The 23696-nt window shown below is 39.1% G+C and overlaps 3 protein-coding genes and 1 long non-coding RNA gene across 4 annotated transcripts in view; 2 read left to right on the forward strand and 2 right to left on the reverse strand.

Annotated features, from left to right (window-relative positions):
* Positions 1 to 17526, forward strand: part of LOC146697332 (uncharacterized) — a 31389-nt gene extending 13863 nt beyond the window's left edge. The window contains exons 2-4 of the long non-coding RNA XR_014923389.1: positions 13600 to 14147; positions 14252 to 14435; positions 16218 to 17526. This is a non-coding gene — a long non-coding RNA (uncharacterized LOC146697332). The remainder of the gene's footprint in view (positions 1 to 13599; positions 14148 to 14251; positions 14436 to 16217) is intronic.
* On the reverse strand, positions 2682 to 7486 carry LOC146697336 (uncharacterized). The gene is made up of 5 exons (XM_085474199.1): positions 7441 to 7486; positions 5397 to 5765; positions 3847 to 4155; positions 3578 to 3667; positions 2682 to 3487 (listed from the first exon to the last, which is right to left on the reverse strand). The coding sequence occupies exons 1-5, from the start codon at positions 7484 to 7486 to the stop codon at positions 3384 to 3386; spliced, it is 918 nt and encodes a 305-aa protein (XP_085330325.1). The 3' UTR covers positions 2682 to 3383.
* LOC146697337 (cell division cycle protein 20 homolog B-like) lies at positions 10768 to 22251 on the reverse strand. The gene is made up of 12 exons (XM_085476029.1): positions 21960 to 22251; positions 21561 to 21609; positions 17183 to 17399; positions 16545 to 16654; positions 15934 to 15985; positions 15258 to 15374; positions 14232 to 14443; positions 14000 to 14094; positions 13524 to 13752; positions 13189 to 13314; positions 12976 to 13099; positions 10768 to 11684 (listed from the first exon to the last, which is right to left on the reverse strand). Exons 2-12 carry the CDS (start codon positions 21600 to 21602, stop codon positions 11587 to 11589), a joined length of 1422 nt encoding a protein of 473 aa, XP_085332155.1. The 5' UTR covers positions 21603 to 21609; positions 21960 to 22251; the 3' UTR covers positions 10768 to 11586.
* On the forward strand, positions 18064 to 20638 carry gpx8 (glutathione peroxidase 8 (putative)). Its single transcript, XM_085476028.1, has 3 exons — positions 18064 to 18375; positions 18535 to 18796; positions 20014 to 20638. The coding sequence occupies exons 1-3, from the start codon at positions 18169 to 18171 to the stop codon at positions 20175 to 20177; spliced, it is 633 nt and encodes a 210-aa protein (XP_085332154.1). The 5' UTR covers positions 18064 to 18168; the 3' UTR covers positions 20178 to 20638.
* Positions 22252 to 23696: the final 1445 nt, after the last annotated feature.

A 23696-nucleotide genomic window follows, 5' to 3' on the forward strand; every position in this document is an offset into this window, starting at 1 on the left:
ATAATTCCATATATTTTTATTCATATATTTGATGGCTTCAGTGAGAATCTGCAATGCAAATTGTCTTGAAAATAAAGAAAACCATCAAATAAGAAGGTGCGTCCAAACCTTTGACTGGTAGTGGTCACTATGGTCACTTTTTTTTCTCTGTAAAGGTTCTTTTCTGTTTTTCTTATCAGACATGTGACTTTGGAGCAGCTTCATCTGGCAGCTAGTGTCACTGAGAGTCAGTGAAGCATGTATGTTAGCTGGGACTCCACAGATATACCCCGAAGGAATCTTCTCTAAAAAATAAGTATGGAGCTTAGTATTTAGTCTGTAGGCTTTTCAGTTATTTGGAGTCTGAAGTTAGAGTGAACAAGGTTGGAAACATCGTCCTCTAGCCAGGTATCCTTTGTGATGTGGCAAAATACCATTCATGTTTAGAGTACCCAAATGGTTAGTGTGGGATAGCAACTAGCTATACAAGTAATTTATAGCATTGACTAGCTAGCGTAGTCAATGCTATAAAGAGAGCACCTTCTTTCTGTATTTGCATCTGTTGCTCCAGCCCCAGACACATCTGACCAATAAGCAGACTAAATGTTCTCATGTGGTTTGTAGTGACATGTTTTGGTTCACTTTGAGTTTTTTTTCTGTGTGAATTGAGACAAAACCACAGGAAAACCTACCCGCCACCCCCCCCCCCCCTCCCCCTCTCCCCTCAGTCTAGCCCAGTCATAGACTGGAAGTTGAGCAAAATTAATGACTGAGTCGGTAAGTTGGTGGAACATAGTCATAGCACTGCGTAGCATTTATTCCACTGAACACTATGCAGTGGTTTCAAAAAGTAAGTATAGGTCTTGATTTAACACCTTGTGGAACCACCTTGGGCAGCAATAAGTTAAAGCTCTCATATTCTGTATTACTTTAACACTTTTTGTGGCAGAATGTTGGTCAACTGTTCTTCTCTAAACTTTGACTAGATGACCGTAGCAGCTTGATTCCTTTTTTTTTTCAGCCATTCTGCTGTTGTTGGTATGCCTGACATCTTTCTCTTGTTGCAGGGCCCAGTTTCAGCCAAGCTTCAGCTGTCAGACAGATGGCCTCACATTAACTTTGCATTAACTTTGTATATAGATGAGTTCATTGTCAAATCAATGACTGCAAGGTCCCCAGATCCTGTGACTGCAAAACAAACTCAGGTCAACAAAGCTCCACTACTATTTAATGTTTGACAGTCGGTATGAGGTGTTTGTGCTGATATACTGAGTTTGGTTTTCTCCAAATGTGGCACTGTGCGTTAGAGAACACTGTTCCAGAAATCTGGCTCACATTCTACTTTCATAATCGTACAATTATGAACTTTAACATTTAATATGCTAACTGAGGCCTGTAGAGTCTGAGATGTAGCTCTGGGGTTTTTGCAATGTCTCTTAGCACTTCATGGTTTGACCTTAGGGTGAATTTGCTTTGACATACACTCCAGGGGAGAGTATGCCTTTCTATAACACTGACACCTGAGTGCTCCAGACCAGCAAACTGCCAAAACCTGTGCTTTTATATAGGTGGTCACACATGCTGATGATCAGTTAATCAAGTGCATTAGCAGCACATGGCTGCTACATACCTTTTTACTTTCCTGTAGAAACAGGAATAGAAAAGAACAGAATGGAATAGAATAGTCCTTTATTGTCATTGTACATGTACAATGAAATTACAGGTGCTCCATACCAACAAATATAAATAGTAGACAACAGGATTAAAAAACAAACAAGATTAATATAAAAAATTATAGAAATTATAGAAAGAACAAGTTGGTACAATCCCAAAGTCTTTTTTCTTTGTTTTTCATTAAATGTGTGCAAATAATCAATAAACCAACAACTTTATTGAATATTTGTATCTATGCCACTCTTTGTAAATAAGCTTGTCAGCAGAGTATAGTAAGTAATCAACTGTTTATACTGCTATTCAGTTACTGTTAACTTGTTTCCTGATACGCTACATAAATCCTAAAGGCAGCTTAAAAAATACACCTAAAGGCCTGAGAACCATGAGATCAGCAAGGTCTTTATGTAAAACACATTGCTTGTTTGTGTAATCACTACTTTTTTGACCTATGTTTGATTCAAGAAAAATATCTCACTCTCAATCAAGAATACTGGTAATGTTATTTTCCATCTTTGAAATGCTAATGTTTCATTTGGGTCATGACATTCAATTAAATGCACTGCCACTATCTGAAACTATTGAGAAGACCCTAAAAGTTATGTTTGTCTAATTCTAATTTAAAGCAACAAGTACATTTTGAAAGAAGCTTTATAATATTTCGTCCAATATCAATGGGCCCTGTAATAAAAAAAATATTGTAATAAACAAACAAATGAACAAAAAACACTAAAAAATATAAAAGAAAAAAGAAATCCTAAAAGTGAAGAATAACAACAATAAACATTTTTTAAATTTTACAGTTTAAATTTTTCTTTTTGTTCCTCTTAATAGTTTATATTTTTATGACTTATAACTTCTAGCAGCACTGGATGAAATATATTGTTCTTCGCTCATTTTTCACATTTACTGACTTTCTTGCTTTTTAAAATAAACTAAAGGTGAGTACATCAAGAAAAAGTGGAAAAACAAAACAACATAATACATAATATGTGATTTCTTCCTACTGCTCATTAAAATCAAATGACGGTTTCATCTTGAGGTAAAAAGTGATACTACAGTGGTCCATCTGACACTTCACTGCATTGACTTGTGCTAATACTTCATAACTCAGACTGTGATGAGTTACAGCATGACACATTTTGTGGGAAATGACTAACAGGTAGTTTTAGTTAAAAAAAAAAAAAAAAAGAAGCATAAAATGCTTTTAACAAATACTCCAGGGACTACTTTTTTAAATTTTGAGGGTCACATATTTTCACATGTGCTCACTAATCTGAATGACCAATGGTACAACCATACAATACAAAACAACAGTGTAGATGTCTGTTTATAAAGATGAAGCCAATGTGAAAGTGCCTTAAACCTGCATCCTATGTGAAGGGCCGCTACAATGCAATATCTGTGGCTGCGTAAAGGCTTTCGGTACTATGAGTCTGTGGGTAAACGGCAACGGAAAACACAATCCTGTTGAGTTCGTGGTCTTAGTCACTCATTTAGGATCAAATTTAATAAAAATCGAAAGGTATTTTAGAAAAGTTGGTCATACCATGTTTCAAAAAAGAAGGTTTAACTGTAGTATTTTCTACACACTGGTTAACGATTCATTTGTAAATGAGAAGCAGTTTATTTAAAAAATGAATCTGTCTCCATGTATTCTATATTCATTGTGTTGGCATTTTTCATTTGAAGAGATTTTTCTACAAATGTCTAGACTATGTTTTTTCCGTGTCTTAACCAATGCCTGGAGTTTTCTGAGGGACCAGATCAACAATTGTGTCTTCAGTTGAGAGCAACACTGGAGAGATGTAATGATTTGATTCTTCAAAACGACCTGCTGTTTAAAAAATAAAAATAAAAATTATGTTATATGTTATGGAGATTTTTTTTAAATATATAGATTTTTTACTGGAGAAAGAAGACCTACCTTTTTTAAGGATATGATAAAGAATCCACAGTGGAGGAGCAAGCAACATCAGTTTAATGACCATCAAAACAGCAAAGATGATATCGTGATCTACCGAAGTAGAGAGGATACAGAGACACAGATACAAAAGAGGGAGGCAAGCACCAGTTTACAATGATGAGTAAATGGGCTGAATATAATAGAATATTTTAATTTAAGTTGTTGTCAGTTATTGTACACAGTATCTAGGAAGCAAGCCATGACACAAAAATAAACAAGAACTTCCTCACCTGTTTTAACGTCTACTGTTGTAGGGTTACTCTGCAGGATGATGTTTCCACCAGTAACACTGTCAGGCCGAACAACAAAGGCAGAGATATGTAGGAAATACTTTGTGCCTGATGTTAAGTTGGAGATGCTGATGCTCATCGCTGCAGAACCATTGGTGCAGGAGTAAAAGACTGTCTCACATCTGCTGTCACATATGGTCACATTGTAACTGTGTGGTGTCGTCTGCATAAAGGCAGAGATATTCCAACTAAGATTCACATGTTCCGCACCCACTGAGTCCACTGTCACCGACTGAGGGGAATGTGGACCTGTGGGAAGAAAAACAGTCAGAGTCAAGTAAGAGCTCAGGTATGGATCATAAAAAATAACATGTTATCAGATAGGTTTGATGAAAAATGATGGAGAAAACAGAGATTTAAATACCAGGTGATGGGTTATTATATGAGGAGAGCTAGATAGGTCAGTGAGGGGGCCAGCAGCAGAAGCAGTATCTGCTCTTTTGTGGGGAGGAACAGGAGAATCCTGGTAAAATACTAAAAAATGAACTCCAGCATGAACTACGGTGGACTAGTTCATCTATCTAAATTGGTTGGAGGTACTGTTTCATGTTACTGTGCTTTTGAGCAGGGATCTCCAACTTCAGAGAGCTGCGGGCCACTGCTGGCACTGTCATCTCATTGTATTATTTCAAATATTGTATAAATATTGTATAACAACAATTTTTTTTCTCACTCTTAACTAACTGAAGCTTTTCATTGAACTACCAAATAAATAAATTGGTACACTCTTTCTGGCCAGACACATTGCAGCACTTTTGCAATCATTATGTTCATATTTAACAAAATAAAAATGCAGACATAAGTGTACACATTCGTTTTTTACTGCCAGTGAAAAATGTTTTCTTTACAAATAACTTTCTCACTGAACTAACGCAGCCAACATGTTTGTACTGTCTGCTCATATTGCCTTCATATTAAATATTTTTTTGCTTTTTAATGAACTTTTTAAGGAACAACAGGAAAGAAATCCTCCCTAACAAAAAGAGTAATTTCAAGGGCCAAATTGCATTATATTTCTTCACCTCAACATATGGGCCGCAAGTAGGGGTGACACGGGCTGCAAGTGTCCCCAGGCTGTGAGTTTTAGAGCCCTGCTTTAGAGGTTTAAACCAGCAAAACTATTTTAATAATGATTTTTTTCAACTGCTACCTAACTAATCTGTTATAAATAATAACAGGCAGGTGGATGCAGGATATAAACAAAGCACCATAACATAACCAGTAGAGTATGGGATCATTTTCTTGTGGCAACACACTCACCTTAGACAGGTAGAACAGGTTTTTAGTCACTGCATCGTGTTTCAGTGAATCTGACTGTTTGCATTTTTTAGTTGTGTGCCTCATCTTTATTGAGTATCATATTTAGACTTTGTAGTTACTATATTTGTCAGTTTCTAACTCCAAAAAGAGCAAAAAATGCATTACTGACTTTGTAGTTACTATATTTGTCAGTTTCTAACTCCAAAAAGAGCAAAAAATGCATTACTTACCCTGACAGACAACCATGTGTGGTTCCTTACAGTAGCGAGCCAACAGGTTCTTGTCTTTTTCCAGCATGGCCTCTAAACTTGCACAGCAGCCTTCATTGTTTCTCCTGTACCAGTGTTCATAGCCCAGTTGTTCCCCATTCACCCACTGCCAGTCACTGGAGACACTCTGGCGTTTCAGACCAAGCCAAAAGCTGACTTTTGTGGCAGGAGTAGCATTCAGGACACTGAAGTACTGCTCCTCTGTGGTCAGGACAGCAAGGTCCACATAGTACTTCTGACAGAACTCCTGGGCTTTGACCCATGGCATAGGTCTTTGGACTAGGAAGTAATAAGAAGAGATCTGACCCACTGCTAAGCCATGACATACCACTGCGTAAGGAAAAAAAACATAGATGAAGGCAGAGTAGTTAACAATAGCTATGTTTGGTTGTTTGATTGTGTTATAATCTATTAGACATGTTTTCATTATATACATTTAAATAGTGTGTTGCAGTATTTAGTAGAATAACTGTGTACAAGTGTTAAATAAATACTGAAGTATAGCCACCATTTTTCAATCTACAGAAATGCCCAAGTTGTAAAGACAGACATTAACCTTAAAGACGAAAATGCAACTGAGAGATTTGAGACTACATTTGTATGTCATTGTAGAAGAGCATGAAACAGGGGGCCAAGGGTCTTCTCCCTCTAATAATCTGTCCTCGTGAGCAGCTAAGTCACATTTTAGCTAACATTAACAGCAGCTAGAGTATGTCTGTGAAGGTTCTCAGTCATCCAGGTCATCGTAGTCAAAGGAGCTTGCAAAGAAAAGCGTCTGGACTTCTTTAAGTTACTTGAAGACGTTTCACCTCTCATCCAAGAAGCTTCTTCAGTTCTAAGGTCAAATGGTGGAGAGTCCCAGATATAAACCTAGTGGGAGTATCCCCCCACAGAGGGACAAAAGGACCCCCTGATGATCCTCTAATCCCCTGAGCCAAGGTGTGAAACTGGGTGTGGGTCCCACTCAAAACGTGCGGCTATCCTAAATGGGCGTTCTTAAAGTCAGCAAAGAGACACAGAAAAGAAGATCAGACACCAGCGAGGGAGGATAAGAAAGACAGACGCAACAACATTGTCATCCCCTATGTAGCCGGTGTATCAGAAAAACTCAGGAGAGTTTTCTCCAAGCACGATATCCCAGTGTATTTCAGACCCAGCAACACGCTCAGACAAAAACTGGTTCACCCGAAAGACAAAACGCCAAAACACAAACTTAACAATGTGGTGTATGCTGTACAGTGCAGTGAGGAATGCCCAGACCTCTACATTGGAGAGACCAAACAGCCACTTCACAAGCGCATGGCACAACACAGAAGAGCCACCTCCACAGGACAAGACTCAGCAGTCCATCTGCATCTTAAGGATAAAGGACACTCTTTCGAGGATGCCAATGTTCACATTTTGGACAGAGAGGACAGATGGTTTGAAAGAGGAGTGAAAGAAGCCATCTATGTCCACTGTGAGCGACCATCTTTGAACAGAGGCGGTGGTTTACGACACCAACTCTCTGCCATCTATAATCCAGTTTTGAGATCCCTTCCCAGATGCCTTAACGCCCACTCACATCCTGGGCCATCTGATCTCAGGAATTCGCATGATAAGGTGGGGCCAGGTTTCACAATGAACTCACCCGAAACTCTGGCTGATTGGGACCCACACCCAGTTTCACACCTTGGCTCAGGGGATTAGAGGATCATCAGGGGGTCCTTTTGTTCCTCTGTGGGGGGATACTCCCACTAGGTTTATATCTGGGACTCTCCACCATTTGACCTTAGAACTGAAGAAGCTTCTCGGATGAGAGGTGAAACGTCTTCAAGTAACTTAAAGAAGTCCAGACGCTTTTCTTTGCAAGCTCCTTTGACCAGCTAGAGTATGCAGTCAGAACATAAGTACTAATAAAAAGCTTATTGCATCAGATGCTAGACTCATTTTGACATTTACGGACAATGAAACATGGAATGATAACATGCTTGACTCATGTTAAAGAAGTTTTGCAAAATGTTACCTAAAATCGCCAGCTGATGCAGAATTGCCGTCTCATTGCCAGACATAAAGTAGAATCCGTGTAGTTTTCTGGGAGGTGATATATATGTTTTTATTTCATTCCCATCAGACAGCTGACCATGAGCTGTCTGGTGTTTCTCAAGTGCTCCCTATAGTCATCCCATACTCTCTCCTTCTCATTTGCCCCGGACTCTGTTCGTGTGTAAATTTATAAAGCCAGCTAAAGCCTCAGGGTGATGCAAGAGGTGAAAAAATGGGAGTGTCTAAAGCTCAGTGCTTACCTGTATGAGGACGTTTTCAGGAATTAGTTACACAAGATATTAAAATCTAAATGCATTTGCTTTACATTGTTTGTTTTCCTAAACCTTTCCAGTATCAAATATCCTAAACATTACAATCTGCTTACTAACTGCTATTTGAATTTTTTTTATCTCTACTGGAAAACAGAAGATTGTGCTTGTTGGCAGACAAAAGCGCCTGGAAAAGCTCAACAATGCCACTGTAACTGAAGACTGGGAGAAAGCTGCCTAGCTTTTATAAGGGGGTTAAAAATACGGCGTAACTAGCTCCACCCTGCAGTCTATTTTTAGAACAGCCTGGTTGATAATTTGTTAGTTAGTGTACTTTTTGACTTTCAAATATGAGCCCGATTAAATATTTGCAGAACAGCAAACAACATTATTCAGGTTTCAGACTCTCTTGTCTGTCAGGTCTCTGTATTACCCATATGGAAAATTATGCAAAAAATTAAGAATGACGTAAGGTTGAAGTATACATTCACTACTGTAGTCAATGGGAATTTGTTAAAAAAAATGTTTTCTATTTTTCCCCCCATATGTTTGCACTTCATCACAGACATAGTAGTTTTTGTAACATAAAGCAAACACTAGAATTGTAAACAGTCCCCCTAAGTCACATCTAGATTCACACACTTGCCGAGTGGTGGATACTGTAGTGAGTATCCTGAGCTATAGATACAGTGGCTTGCAAAAGTATTCGGCCCCCTTGAACTTTTCCACATTTTGTCACATTACAGCGACAAACATGAATCAATTTTACTGGAATTCCACATGAAAGACCAATACAAAGTGGTGCACACGTGAGAAGTGGAACGAAAATCATACATGATTCCAAACGTTTTTTTACAAATAAATAACTGAAAAGTGGGGTGTGCGTAATTATTCAGCCCCCTTAGTCAATACTTTGTAGAACCACCTTTTGCTGCAATTAAAGCTGCCAGTCTTTTAGGGAATGTCTCTACCAGCTTTGCACATCTAGAGACTGAAATCTTTGCCCATTCTTCTTTGCAAAACAGCTCCAGCTCAGTCAGATTAGATGGACAGCGTTTGTGAACAGCAGTTTTCAGATCTTGCCACAGATTCTCGATTGGATTTAGATCTGGACGTTGACTGGGCCATTCTAACACATGGATATGTTTTGTTTTAAACCATTCCATCGTTGCCCGGGCTTTATGTTTAGGGTCGTTGTCCTGCTGGAAGGTGAACCTCCGCCCCAGTCTCAAGTCTTTTGCAGACTCCAAGAGGTTTTCTTCCAAGATTGCCCTGTATTTGGCTCCATCCATCTTCCCATCAACTCTGACCAGCTTCCCTGTCCCTGCTGAAGAGAAGCACCCCCAGAGCCTGATGCTGCCACCACCATATTTGACAGTGGGGATGGTGTGTTCAGAGTGATGTGCAGTGTTAGTTTTCCACCACACATAGCGTTTTGCATTTTGGCCAAAAAGTTCCATTTTGGTCTCAACTGACCAGAGCACCTTCTTCCACATGTTTGCTGTGTCCCCCACATGGCTTGTGGCAAACTGCAAACGGGACTTATGGTTTTCTGTTAACAATGGCTTTCTTCTTGCCACTCTTCCATAAAGGCCAACTTTGTGCAGTGCACAACTAATAGTTGTCCTATGGACCCCCTGACATCATCAGGGGGTCCTTTTGTCCCTCTGTGGGGGGTCACTCCCACTAGGCTTAAATCTGGGACTCTCCACCATTTGACCTTAGAACTGAGGAAGCTTCTCGGATGAGAGGTGAAACGTCTTCAAGCAACTTAAAAAAGTCCAGACGCTTTTCTTTGCAAGCTCCTTTGACTACGATGACCTGGATGACTGAGAACCTTCACAGACATATGTCCTATGGACAGATTCCCCCACCTGAACTGTAGATCTCTGCAGCTCGTGCAAAGTCACCATGGGCCTCTTGGCTGCATTTCTGATCAGCGCTCTCCTTGTTCGGCCTGTGAGTTTAGGTGGACGGCCTTGTCTTGGTAGGTTTACAGTTGTGCCATACTCCTTCCATTTCTGAATGATCGCTTGAACAGTGCTCCGTGGGATGTTCAAGGCTTGGGAAATCTTCTTGTAGCCTAAGCCTGCTTAAAATTTCTCAGTAACTTTATCCCTGACCTGTCTGGTGTTTTCTTTGGACTTCATGGTGTTGTTGCTCCCAATATTCTCTCACACAACCTCTGAGGCCGTCACAGAGCAGCTGTATTTGTACTGACATTAGATTACACACAGGTGCACTCTCTTTAGTCATTAGCACTCATCAGGCAATGTCTATGGGCAACTGACTGCACTCAGACCAAAGGGGGCTGAATAATTACGCACACCCCACTTTTCAGTTATTTATGTGTAAAAAATGTTTGGAATCATGTATGATTTTCGTTCCACTTCTCACGTGTACACCACTTTGTGTTGGTCTTTCACGTGGAATTCCAGTAAAATTGATTCATGTTTGTGGCTGTAATGTGACAAAATGTGGAAAAGTTCAAGGGGGCCGAATACTTTTGCAAGCCACTGTATGTCAATTAGGAATTACTTCCTTTCAGTGTACAACATTTTACATAAGGGACGCAGAATATGTTGACCCTTTTTGTGCCGCCAGTTTCAGCTGAGTGGAGCCATCATGACTTTGACCTTGCATTAAAGGCCAGCATATTTGTAAAGCAGTAAGCTCACAGAGAAACACAACTTATGCAGATTTCTTCTCAGTTCTTTTTTTAAAATTTCAGTTTCTTTGCTGACTGGGCTTCATTTCAGACTGCACTTGAGGCATGTTGCTGCTTTCAGTTGAGTGTTGACATTATTCATCTTGACCCTTATCTTAGTCAAAAGTGGAACAGCGTAGGCTAGACTTTGCAGACATCTGAGGTTACAGGGACTATATAAACCAACCTCAGTCATTGCACGTTTGCTCCGACATCTCAGTGTGACTGTGAACATATAACCTATAAGAAATAACTCATGTAGAGGGGGGGTCTTGCTCTGTTTTTATAAAGGAAGTCTTCACCACAGTGCTTTTGCACAAACTGTTCTCTTAAATCTTCTCTGGTCACACTCTTGCAAGTCAAATTTTGCAGCGCATATGCTCACACACAAAGTCTTTTCAAGCAGAAATCTATTCTGCTTCATTTTACATTTAACTTAAGTCTAAGTGATTTAACTACTAAACACATAACTTTTAAAACAAACCACAAAGCTTTCACTCTATTTCTAGGTAAAATAGGTAGTAGGGATGTTTCATATCATTGGGGCAAGAATAAAAGCTACCTTAGGCTACAGAGTGTATTCTACTATTAGGTTCCTAAATTTGATTTCATTGTGCAAAATATAATTAAAAAAAATTTCAGGAAGTCAAAATTTACAATGAAGACATATCAAAATGTAATATAAATAAAAACACAACAAACTCAAAGTGAACTCACATACAGAACAAATAAATGCTGATGAGCCTTAAGTCAGCAGCAGCAGATTTCAACTGTTGGTGCTGAGCTATTTCATATATGTGTACACTAAAACATGTCCCATGTCTGTCTTTTGTTACCTTTCATATGATAGTAGTCAGTATGGCATATCTGTCATATCATAACTATACAAAAGATTCATGTCGTCTAGCCATTAAAACAGGAAACCTGTGCTACCGGCATGCACGATGCATGACAAAAGGTGTGAGCTGGTGGTAAACTGGCTTCGAATTGTGGTTGACATCATGGGAGGGAAATGTGTGGTCTCTATGACACAATTGCCAAGAAAGCAGCAATGTGCACTTATGTGGTAATCAATTGTATACCTATTTCTAACCAGATGCTAAAGAACTTTATTATCAATATGAATGTCACGGTTCCATGACGCTGGTTACTACAAATCCCAGATGTGAAAGCGCTGGTCCGCACCGGTGGAGAAAATCTGAGAATTGTCAGGGTTTAAGGCCAAGTGAAGGACTCGATCAGAGTGACCTGGTTAAAAAAAGAAAAAGAAAAAAAATTATTATTTAAAAGAACTGAAAATCAGTTCTTGTTGTTGCTATAAGTAGTAAGAAAATGCCACATTAACAGGGAATTAATATTGAATTGTACTACCTTGATTATAATGCCTTTTTACATTTTTATGTTTTTTGATGGAATCACACATCAAAAACCAGGATTAGAAAGAAAAGTTGACAGACATCTTGGATTCAGGAGATAATGAAATAAAAGCAACGTGAAGTTAAATGGAAAAAATAGATAATACCAAAAACTAAACAATATAAGCACTCTGTTCCAAACCTCACTTCGCACATATTTGTCTGTGATTCAAACAAGCATCTCATTCAGTAACAACTTCTCCTTGTTTGCCAGTACAACTGAGTCAATCAGAGCCTTATTGGCAAAAATGAGAAGGGGGACTTTATGACTGTGGTTAACCAAGAAAATGGTGACTAAAAATCTGCCTACAGAATAACGGCCTGCATTGGTGCAACTCAATGGGAGCTACACTATTTTGTTTTTGTTTGTTTTTTTCCATTATGAAAACAAGTCAATTTCCCTATCTTATCATAACCAGTATTCCTATGGGAATAGGACTTTACCACAAGGGTTGATATCAGTAATTACACTTCTGAAAAATAGCGCAGAATGACCGTCAAGTTTTCATTTAAAATATAAAAGTACAAAAAAACTTAAATTAAAAAAAGTAAATTTTGAAAATTACTTGATCATTTTTTTTATTAAGTAAAATTATTCAATATTACATATTAGTGGGTTTTCAGTAAAAGTGTCTTTTGCATTCAATGCTTGGTTTGAGCCCCCCTGACCAGAAAAAACAGGAATTTAGCATTTCTGTTAGCGGTTTATTTCTCATTTTTTCCCCCCTTAAGCCGTAAGTATTGGTTTTCTAACACCAGCTCACAATACTACAGGACAGTGAGACAGCTCATATTAAAACTAGCAACCTTAGTTTCATATTCACTAGAGGGAAGCCCAGAACACGAATCACTCAGCACACGATGGCCATTAAAGACATTAGTGGTAGGTGACAGAGCTGCTGCACTGACAACAACTGCTTCTGTGAGAATATTACTCACTGTGTTATTGACGCAACAACGTTTGTTCCTATGAGTGTGTTGTCAATGTGTTGAGACTAAGTTGAGATAGTATCAGACAGCAGTGCTGATACAATTTAACGTTGCATTAAACAGAATTATTTACTTTATTAATAAAAAGGTTATAGTAATGTAGAACAGCCTTGTGTGTTTTTTGGTTTTCTAACCTGTGAACTGGTAAATGGGGCTGAGAGAGTGAAACTCCCACACCCAAGATGTGACTTTGTGATGAGGTAGGCCATGACCTGTAACCAGATATCTCTTCTTTTCAGCCCATTGTAGAGAACAGATCTGCAAATGAGGGTAAATAGTAATAGTTTATCCAGCATTTTTAAATACAGCAAAACAAAAATATCCACAATACTGTAATTCTCAAGCACCTGTGAATTTGTTTGCACAGAAGTAACACAAGATGCTGATTGTGTGTCCCAGATTCTCAGCTCACCATCTTTCCATCCCCCTCCTGTAGCAATAATGTTTCCCTGCCATGGGCACCACCCCATTGCCTAACAAAATAACACACACAAAGGTGGATACATTAACAGCATTTTTAAATCTCTGTTTACTAACCCAAAATCCTTACACATTAAAACCATTAGCCTCTTATTCACATTTAACTGCTTTGACGTCTGCTCAAACTCTGTAACTCTGGCTGTGTCAGCCTTTAAAAATGCCAAACAGTTTACTTTTAGCCTCCAAATCCAAGTACACAGACCTTCACAGCACTGGGCTGCTTCACTGTCATTATTGGCTGACTTGACATTTTTTTTCCCATGATGTCATCATCCCAGATATGGAGAAGGCCTTCTGTGGAGCCGCTGGCCAGCCATTTGCCTCCTGGTGACCACTGCAGACTGCAGACCCCCTCCCTCTGGGTGGTTGCACCTACCAGAGGTGTGAAAGCCCGTGGGTCAAGGTGACAGATATGTCCAAGAACAGATCCACTGTCAGAAAAAACACTGCTTTTATGGACACTTTTATTGATTAAGTGTCTCCTACCCTGTCCGTGACTAATTCATCTACATTTCTTCTATTAAAGAGATAAAGCTGTATGCCTTTAGCTCTTATCCTAAGCCTATCTATCCTATTTATTGATTCATTTATTTAGCATAATTTCCAAATTGGTCAATCTTTTCCATTTCATTATTAAGCAGCACCTTCTTTAAATACCAGAACAAACCAAATGGGTACCTGCTAAGTAACTGCTGTTTCCAAGAAAGCGCTCTCACCACAGCCAGGTGTGACAGCAGAAACCTCATGTTCTGCTTGTGTTCGACATCCCACAACTAAAGAGTCAAAGAGAGACAAAGACACCACAAACAGTCATCCTGCTGATTCAGTAAATATGACACTTCCCTTCTCACAGAGCCCACCATACCACATTTGGTTTGAATAAGTTTCCAACCTCTATGAGTTCATTTACCTGTATCTCCCCTCGTCTAGTCGCGATACTGAGGGCTCTTCCATCTGTGCTCCAGCACAGAGACGAGACCGACTGACGATATCGGCATCCTGATTGTGGACTCAGGTCCAGATGTCCAACCAGACCACGAGTTTCTGAATTCCAAATGTAAACTGAAGAGCCGAGTCCTAATGCAACCATGCCACTACAGCTGCAGTCGAGAAGGTTAGTGTCTGAAATGACAAAGTTGCAAAAACAAAGGACTACAGAGGACTATATCGTAGGCATAAATTATTGATGAACAGGATGAGCCTTAATTATAAACATTTTTTTTTTTTGTTAAATCTGTTATATCCACCAAAGTGTTTTCAGTAAGTATTTTTCAGAAAAAAAACCAAGTAGCAGATGTTCCAGGTTGTATTTTTGTTGCCCATATGGCTATGCTATTTAAAATAATGAAATTTCACCAGCACACCCCAACACAACTACCATCATTCGTCAAACATGATGGAAATGTTATAGCACGTAGATGTACAACTTCTTAATGGCCCAATACTGATAGAAGAAGACGTGTCACCTGATCCTAATCCAGAACAGCATGCTTATCAGTTTTAAATGCAAATAAGCCCACAAATAAACACCAACCAACAGTGGTGAAGTAAAGGCCCAGCAGAGCATCTCAAGGGAGGAAGCACCACCTTTAATCATGTCCATGCATTCTAGACTTCAGGCAGAATTAATGCAATGCAAAGGATTATTAGTTTGTTCAATTACTTCTGACCCTTTAAAAATTAGATTATTTATAACAGTGACTATAATTCCTAAACAGCTAATGCAAAGCATTATTAACCCCAATGAATTTAAGCTGAAAACTACATTTCAGCCACATTTGGATTGTTTTACAGTCTACTGTGGTGTCTGTGAAGGTTCTCAGTCACCCAGGTCATTGTAGTCTAAGGAGCTTGGAAAGAAACATCTACTGTGGTGGTGTACAGAAGCAAAAAAACAGTATTTGTAAAAGTCATTTAGGGCTTCATTTTCTCTTACAGTAATCATTCAGCAGTGATGGTGCACCCAACTTAACCACTGACTTCCCGTGCAGGCTCAGAGTGGCTTTGTTCAGAGTGGCAAATGGCTGAAGATCATATTTTCTTTCATCATAACCTTCAATGATAAAAATATAATTTAAAAGATATTGTTACAAAACATACATTGTACATCTGCTGTTAATCCATTAATTTTCAAACACTTTCTTTGTTGTGTCGTGTTTTTGACATGAATCAATAGTTGCAGCAAGCATCCACATTGATGTGCATTAAGCACTCGTTGCATTAAACTAGAACGTGTTGAAACTAGTGATGACTGCTAAAGTGCCTAAATGTGAATAAAGTGTCAAGAGAATTTAACACGTGATTTCTTTCAAACTTTTCTTCCTTATTGCTATTCCAGATGTTATCTTTGTTGTCTTTGTACGCTACCAACTTTCTCCAGACTTCAAAAACTGGTGTGCAGTCTGATAAAGTAAACCTATAATTACATCATCCAGCATTCAAAAAACAAAGCGGAAAAAAAACTGCAGCGTGATCAAAGTATGTATTTGGGTTCCCCAGTATGACATCATGTAGTATCAGTCCAGAGATCATTCACACAATCATTCATACACAGCAAAATCTCCAGTGTTAATTTAACACTGGAGATTTTGCTGTGTAGAAACATGATCTACCTGAGCGATTGAGATTTTCAGGTTCTTGAACTGCAGGTCTCCATACCCATCGCTGTAAAACAAAACCAAAAAAGGGAAAAGAATTATTACTATTCAGGTTTCAAAAATATCTAAAATTAGCATATCATTGAAAGTTAGCATTAGCAATATATGCAGATTTACTTTTTTATATGCTTTATACATCGATCTGTTGCAGGGCCATAACACAAGACAAGAAAAAGTATTCACAGTTAAAATCAATTCAGAATAACCAATCACCCACTGCATGTCTTTGGACTTCACAGAGAAAGGCCCCAGACTCTACATAAACCCAGGACCTTCATCCTGTGAGGCAGATGAGCTAGCCACCACACCACCATCTCTGATAGGATAATAACATTTTATTATTCTTATATCAAACTGATTGTGTTCTTTTATTTTATTTCACTTCGAGCAACTTTTGGAAACCACACACATACAAAACTCTCTGACTTTTTTCACTTTTAAATGAAAACTTCTATGTTCGTGTATGAGACGATGACTTGCAGAAGTCAGTTTAGCATCCCCCTCAAACTACTGCATCACAACCACACACAGACACAAACGAGGAAGTGCAGCTTCCTTAAACAAACCTCTTGTGGGGCATTTTCTGCAGCAGGCCGTGTCTTTGCAGCGATCGTGCACTCTGTGTTCACCAACTTAACAGACTCAGAGTGAGACGAGCCTCCCACCAGTGCTGCCTCTGGTGAAATCAAATGACATCATAGAAAACGTCCAACAGCTCTCAGGTAAAAATGTACTGTGTCAGTATGATGATACACCTGGTGAAGATTAAAAAGAATGAATGTTGTTTCTAGATATGGGCCTAGGGGAGTGCATGCCCGTGCATTTTAAAATCAGCAGTGTCATATAAGAACAGTGTTACCCAGCTGAATCATAAATATGCTGTTCAAGTGCAACACCAACAGCTTGGGTACAGTCCCCAGTGGTGACTAGGGTCTTCATGTGGCAGGATAAAGTTGGTTGGAGTTTTTTAAACCAAAATATTTATCCAAATTACACAAACATTGTTGCATTTTTATGACATACACATTATGCTTTAAATCCTGAATCAGTCGTTTTTCCCCTCTTCTAAAAATCAGTCGTTTAAAACCTGACTTCGGGTAATTTTTGAGTTTAATCACACTTTTAATGACCTAACTTATGTGAATATGCCTGGCATCAGTATTGCATTATTATTATTACTGAACTTCTGTGTGTTGTTTAATACCTTGGATTTTTCCTGGTAGGACTCCCTGTCCCGGTTCATGCTTTCTCGGTGGAGAATCGAGCTCCAGCCTCTGACAGATGGTATCAAACTCGAAGCTTGGCTCACACTGCCGCCCAGGGGCCAGTGGGGTACTTGCAACAGGGCTTTCTCTGCAGCGCCTCTGGATGATCCGCCTCCTGAAGCATTTGTATGTGACTTCATGGGCCTCGTATTGTCCCTGAGCAGACAAATAACAATTGTTTTTTTTAATACCATCTCAAAATAAGGTTATTTAAAATGTACTAAACAGTAACTTTATATCATTAGAAACTAATCTATTAAGAGCCTAACTTCCTCTTAATTTTTTGAAACCTTTCATAGCAGATGAAGATTCTGTAGTTATTTAAATGCTTTACAGTGATTACTGAGGAAACCACTGTAAAGTTTGGTTAAGTGTTTGCTGAGGTTCCTCTAGTGCTAATAATCTGCACTGAGCATTCAGGCATGTTTATTATTGTTATGATTATGATGATGATGATGATGATGATGATGATATTATTATTATTATTATTATTATTAATAATAATAATAATAATAATAATAATAATAATAATAAGTTCCCGATTTCTGTTTTTAATGTTTTCCAACATTAAAAACAAGTGATATAGACATCAGTCTCAATATTAATTCCGTCTTATGCTTTTTATATTGAACACACCTAACAAAACTAAAACATAAGGCATTGTTTGTTTTGTTTTGTTTTTAAAAAAAAATATTTTCAGCTGACCCTGTAGTCGGCCTATATAGGATTCTGTAGTGTAGCTGAAAGTCGAGTATTTACATGTAAAGTTCACTTATTATTAGTTTTATTTTGCTGCTGAGTTTCCGGTATAGTCGCTTTCACCGTTTCTCCGTCCAGCTTAACGCGACTATTTCCTCTGATCCGCCCCAGAACTTCTGGAAGGAGAGCCCCAGTTCAAGCTACGGTTTGCTCTTTCCCCTCCAAGATGGAGGCTTTGGGAGGTTATCCTACCAGGTCCTCCAACCCAAAAGCGAAAAAGTTAACTGTGCTGTTGAGCATGACGGTGGGTGTGGGGTGTTTATTTCTTCTGCAGACCCAGCTGGTGAAACCCAGAAAACCGAAGGATTTTTATTCTTTCGAGGTGAAGGACGCGAAGGGCAGGACGATTTCTCTGGAGAAGTACCGAGGAAAAGTATGTCCACATCATCAGCCGTCGTTTCAGACTGAGAATAAACCCGTTTAACTGTTTAACTTTCCCCGTGTCAGTTTAGACTTGATTTATTTGCAGAGTGCGTATTTTTAAGAGCTTTTTAAAATAACTGTGCACTGCTCCTAATCCCCTCTTTTGCAGGCGTCCTTAGTTGTAAACGTGGCGAGTTACTGCCAGCAGACGGAGGCGAACTACAAGTCTCTACAGGAGCTCCACCGGGAGCTGGGCACCTCTCACTTCAACGTCCTGGCCTTTCCCTGCGGACAGTTCGGGGATACGGAGACCGGAACCAGCCGGGACATCGAGGCTTTCGCCAAGTCAGCCTACGGTGTTACCTTTCCTTTCTTCAGCAAGATCAAAATAATGGGATCAGAGGCTGACCCTGCTTTCAAATTCCTCACAGGTTGGGAGAAAGACTTTTAACGAATATCATGACTGTGGGATCACTGAGTGAGATCACAGAAACGCTGATTACATATTTATACCTGCTCCAAGTGCAGGATGTATTTAATGATGGAAGGAAGTAAAATTTGGAGCTGTCGCCAAACCTCAAATACTTAACAATTGGTCTCACCTGTATTCCAGGTACAAGTGTTGATAGTCTAAAACCAAACAAGATTAGGCAAAGCCTACTTTTACTTCATCTGAGAGGAAAATAATCTGTTACTGTTGTAAAATGTGGAGCTGAACGTAAAGTTTTGTATTTTTCAATCACCCCAGGGTAATTTAATGAGTTTTTATGAACATGATGCACCTGAAAGAAGACCTGCAGAACAAGTCTATGAACTCCAGAGGTAACTGGAATATAAAGTATGGTTCTGATCTATTCTGTGATTACAAGACTTGATGGTATAAAATTTAATCAATTCAGTGTCATATCTGCTAAGTAGCAACTTCATTTATGTTTGTAAAGCAGCAGAACTGACATTCTGCTCCATGCATTAGAATCTGGTTTTATTAATTAGCTGTATTTTTACAGTTACAGTTAATATTATTAATATACAGTAACACAACAGTCGTGGTGAGCTATAATGATTAGCAGTAGCCAAGGGGAATTTATCATTTGAATTAATGCTATTAGTATGCACATTTGAGTTTTTTAGTATTAGGTTTTCACTTGATTTTCAGTTACAACACATACATTTTTCACTGCACTATCAAATTATATAATATTGAAATGATACTATAGGCTTGTGTAGGTATTTTCTTTTATTCTTATTTTATTTATTTAATATAATTTTTTTATGCATGTATTATTTTGATTTGATAGTGTCCACTTCTGTTAGGAAGTAACTTTTTCTGTCGTCGTGGTACTCTGCTATTAAGTTATTAAATTAAGGCATTTGGTATTTTAGCATCCTGTAATCTACCTAACTGTCAGTGTTTTTAAGCATATTTTAGACCCTGATGTGTCTGTCTCTGTTTTATCCTGGTTTTACCTTTGAGGAACATTTTTTTGTCTTCAGTGTGTAATAGTTTGTTTCACTATATGGAAACTGAATTACTTGTTGCTGCCCATCTTGGGCAAACAACTTTAAAGATTGCTTAAAAATAAGATAAATTAAAAAGAAAGAAATGTAGCATTAACGACTGTTCTGCGACATCTTGTTTGTTTTTCAGATTCTGTGAAGAAAATTCCAAAGTGGAACTTCTGGAAGTTTCTGGTGAACCCAGAAGGGAAGGTGGTTCGATTCTGGCGAACAGACGAGCCCATGGAAAGCATCAGAGAAGAGGTCACAGCGATGGTGCGGGAAATCATCCTAAAGAAACGAGTGGAGCTATGATGGCCCCTAGTGATCGGTACTGGACATAGCACTGCTTTATGTCTGTGTTTCCTGAGCTGTGGCAGCCAGGAAGGACTGAACTGTTGACAGCGAGTGTTGCTTGGAGAGGGTTGTCATTCCAGAAAGATGCAAGATGAAAATATCAGGCAATCACCGTGATGCAATGCAAGTCAGAGTGTGTGTGCGTGTGTGTAAATGAGTGTATGTGGGGGTGTTTATCCTGTGGTCAGTGATGAGCATTTCTTAAAATGACCACTGCTGCAGCTGCAGTGGTTATTTAGCTTTTCAGTTGTTGGCATTTTGAAATGTTCAGCTTTCCTTCTTTTCATCTCTCCAGTGTTTACATTAAAATCTTTTTTAAGAGGAAGCAAATTAATTGAGCCTGATTTGACTGATTTGAGCCCAGCAAACTGTGCAGCATCTATCAAACAATAAAAAGCTCTCATAAGTATTTGTTTTAACTAATGACTTTAAGATTTTTCATTTAGATGTCCTGTGTTGTGGGTATTAAGCGTCTTTCTTAACTGAATAATTAAATCACATTACAAATTACCTGCTAATGTTAATGCATTGATATTAAGGCCATCTCCTTAAATATGGTGCTGTAGTTGATTTTTCTGAATATTTATGGCTATGAGAAAATAATATAAAATAGACAATAGAATCAATGAATCGCATCTTAGTACTGATTGCAGTGAAGGGTGACTACAGACATCACTGTTGGTGTGGATTAAATGGACAGTTGGAGGGCAGCAGCAGGTGAGCTGGCACAGGAAGAAACTACCAGCTAACAAGACACTGCCTTCCAGCCACCCACAATTCAACTTCACTTTCTGTCCTTATAATAAAAAAAATGATATTTTCTTTGCAGAGTTTGCAAACATTTAAAAGTCATATTGAATGGCTTTTGAGCCATTAGTGTGACCCACAGTGAAATGTAACTGTTAAAGTAGCAGAGCAGTGTGAGCTGGCTGAAGAAACGTCAGCTAACATTACACTGCCACCCAACCAGTCACAACACATCTGTCCATGTAAATGCAAATGCGTGGATTTGACTGCTGTACCGACGTCCAGCTGCTCATTTATCAGTATGCAAAATGTAGAATTGTCTCCCAGCTTTACTCTCGGCTGACTTCTTATTATATACTATAATATAATAAGAAGCGGGTTACGTGGCAGTGTCGGCAAACATGTTTCAGGTGAGTTGACAGTAGCAGTGAGGAGTGCAGCTGACAGCTGTCAGTCAAATAGCACAGCCAGCAGCAGTACACTGCCGCACTGACACTGCAAGATCAGCAGAAAGAGGAAGGAGGCACCCAACAAATGAAGCGGGAACATTTCTGATTATTTTAATGCCAGTTTCACTTTAGTTCCCCCTCTTACCTTGAAGGGAAAGTGCCGCTTTCCTGTAAAATCTCGCAACATCCTCCTCCTGATCATAAAAACAAAAACACCACAAGCTCAGCTCATCATCACGTGAAACTAGTTTCTAACATCTTAGTCTGTGCTTTCAAAGAGTTATTCACCAAGGTGAGGACTATTTCAAGTATGCTGCAATTAATATAAGTGACTGTGTGTTTTGGGTTTTTGTTTGTTTTTTCTACACCACTATACGTAGCACATGCTGTGGTTAGAAGAACCCAAATAGGAAGAGTCCCTGTGTTTAGTGTTTGAGTTGCCTGGTAGCAGCAACAGCAACCGATCCTAAGTAACATATAACATGTCTTGACTGCTCTACTGAGGCTATTTTAATTGCCCGCAACTATGTTATAACTTACTTACCCATCTGCGTGAATCTTCACTCCAGCGTTTCAGGCGCATCTTCCATTTCCTTCATTTAAGCATGCCCCAGTCCCCACTATCTCAGTCCTCCCTATCTCAGCCCAAGTGAGGACACTGACCGGTCATGCCTGGTGCACCTGTTGTCTCCTCTCCTATATACTCTCACTGGGCGGACGCCGGAGCGGGAAGCAAAGTCCTCTGCTGTGCTATTGGCAGTTAGGTCCATTTCCCCCCTGTTTTTAATTAAGCGGCCTATAGACTCGCTCCTATTCAGGGATTCCCTTCGCGTCCTGGTTTCTAATGGAAACAAACAGACAAAGAAAGAAAAAGAAAAGAACAACGCGGTAATGTTATAAAGGTGGAGGTGGCTGCGTGTTATCAGTTGATGTCCTAACTTAGACAAGGACAAACTACTTCACCTTTATTTCTTTAGGGTGGTGTCAGTTTGCACACTTAATCACATGGTTTACAGATGCAGGCTTATATTCAGCTTGTTATGTCGCTGAAGAAAGCATAATTTTAAATATAAAGGCTAATGATGATTATCGGCTAGTTACATTAGGAAAGAGGTAGGATCGTGCAGATTGGCACCTTTAAAGCACACGAAAATTTATTGTAAGTAAATCATAAATTACAAATCCTGAAAACATGCCAAAACGAGAACTGAGACCGAATAGCCTTAAATATTTAGCATGTTAAGAAATACAATTATTATTATTTATATATTTATTTATTGCTAAATTGTAGGCCTAATAAGTTGTTTTAGATGTTTGGAAGTGAATTCAAACATCAGCAAATTTTGACAACACATACTAATAAACACTCCGCAAACTGCAGATTTTACTGATTGGATTTAATGCGTTGTCATAAACCTGTAACAGCTCCTCTGGTGGGCAATCAGTGGCCGTGTTTTGCGGGTAAAGGCCCTGTATCCGCGGGCCACACCGTTTAATGAGGAGCTGCTCTGGCGCTAAGTGGGCCGAACGGCGCGAGAGCACGCACGTTCTTGCCACCTGCCACTTCCATATGCGCTCGCACCTCGAGTGCGAGCCCGGGACAGTGCGCCAGGTGCTCCATCGGGCTGTCATAGAGTCCAAATGATAGACATAAAAGGTTAAGCTCTCAAGATAACCCACAGTAACCTTTAATTTATCATCACGCCCAACAGAAACAACAACAACAACAACAACAACAACAACAAACGGCTCAGTGTTTGTTATTTTTACTTTTAACCTGGAAAATTCACAAATCTGTGGCAGAGCAAACAAAATTACCACATAGCACTATAATCTAAATCCATCCAGTTCTCATTCATAAAATAAAAATGGTTAAACTAGTTTGGTTTTGTTTTTTTCATCAGTATAAAATGTATCAAATTTAAACAGCCGGCATTTTCATGTAATATTTTATTTAGCCAGTTCATTTAAGTTTTTTAAATGAGTTAAATGTGAATTAGCTTTCATTTGCCCAGAACCTTACACGTCTGTATCCCACCACAGGAACAATACGTATTTTTCCCGCTGGACTCCGTCGGGCTTGCAGCCTCTCTCCAGGTTTGAGTTTAGTCACCTTAGAAACGCATTGTGTCTGTATTTTCCTTTCTCCTCCCGCATTGTTCCCCGCAGTTTGGCGGTAGCTTAACAGGTCAAAAGTGTCACAGCCAGCTTATACAATGCTTTGCCCTGTGCCATGCTCTCACCAGCGGTGCTGATCAGATACAAAAGCATTTGTTTGCTG

This window comes from Copadichromis virginalis, linkage group LG12 (genome assembly GCF_057382275.1).
Source record: "Copadichromis virginalis isolate Kocher_CV1m ecotype Utaka linkage group LG12, C_Virginalis_male_GT1.1, whole genome shotgun sequence".
NCBI classification, from domain to species: domain Eukaryota; kingdom Metazoa; phylum Chordata; class Actinopteri; order Cichliformes; family Cichlidae; genus Copadichromis; species Copadichromis virginalis.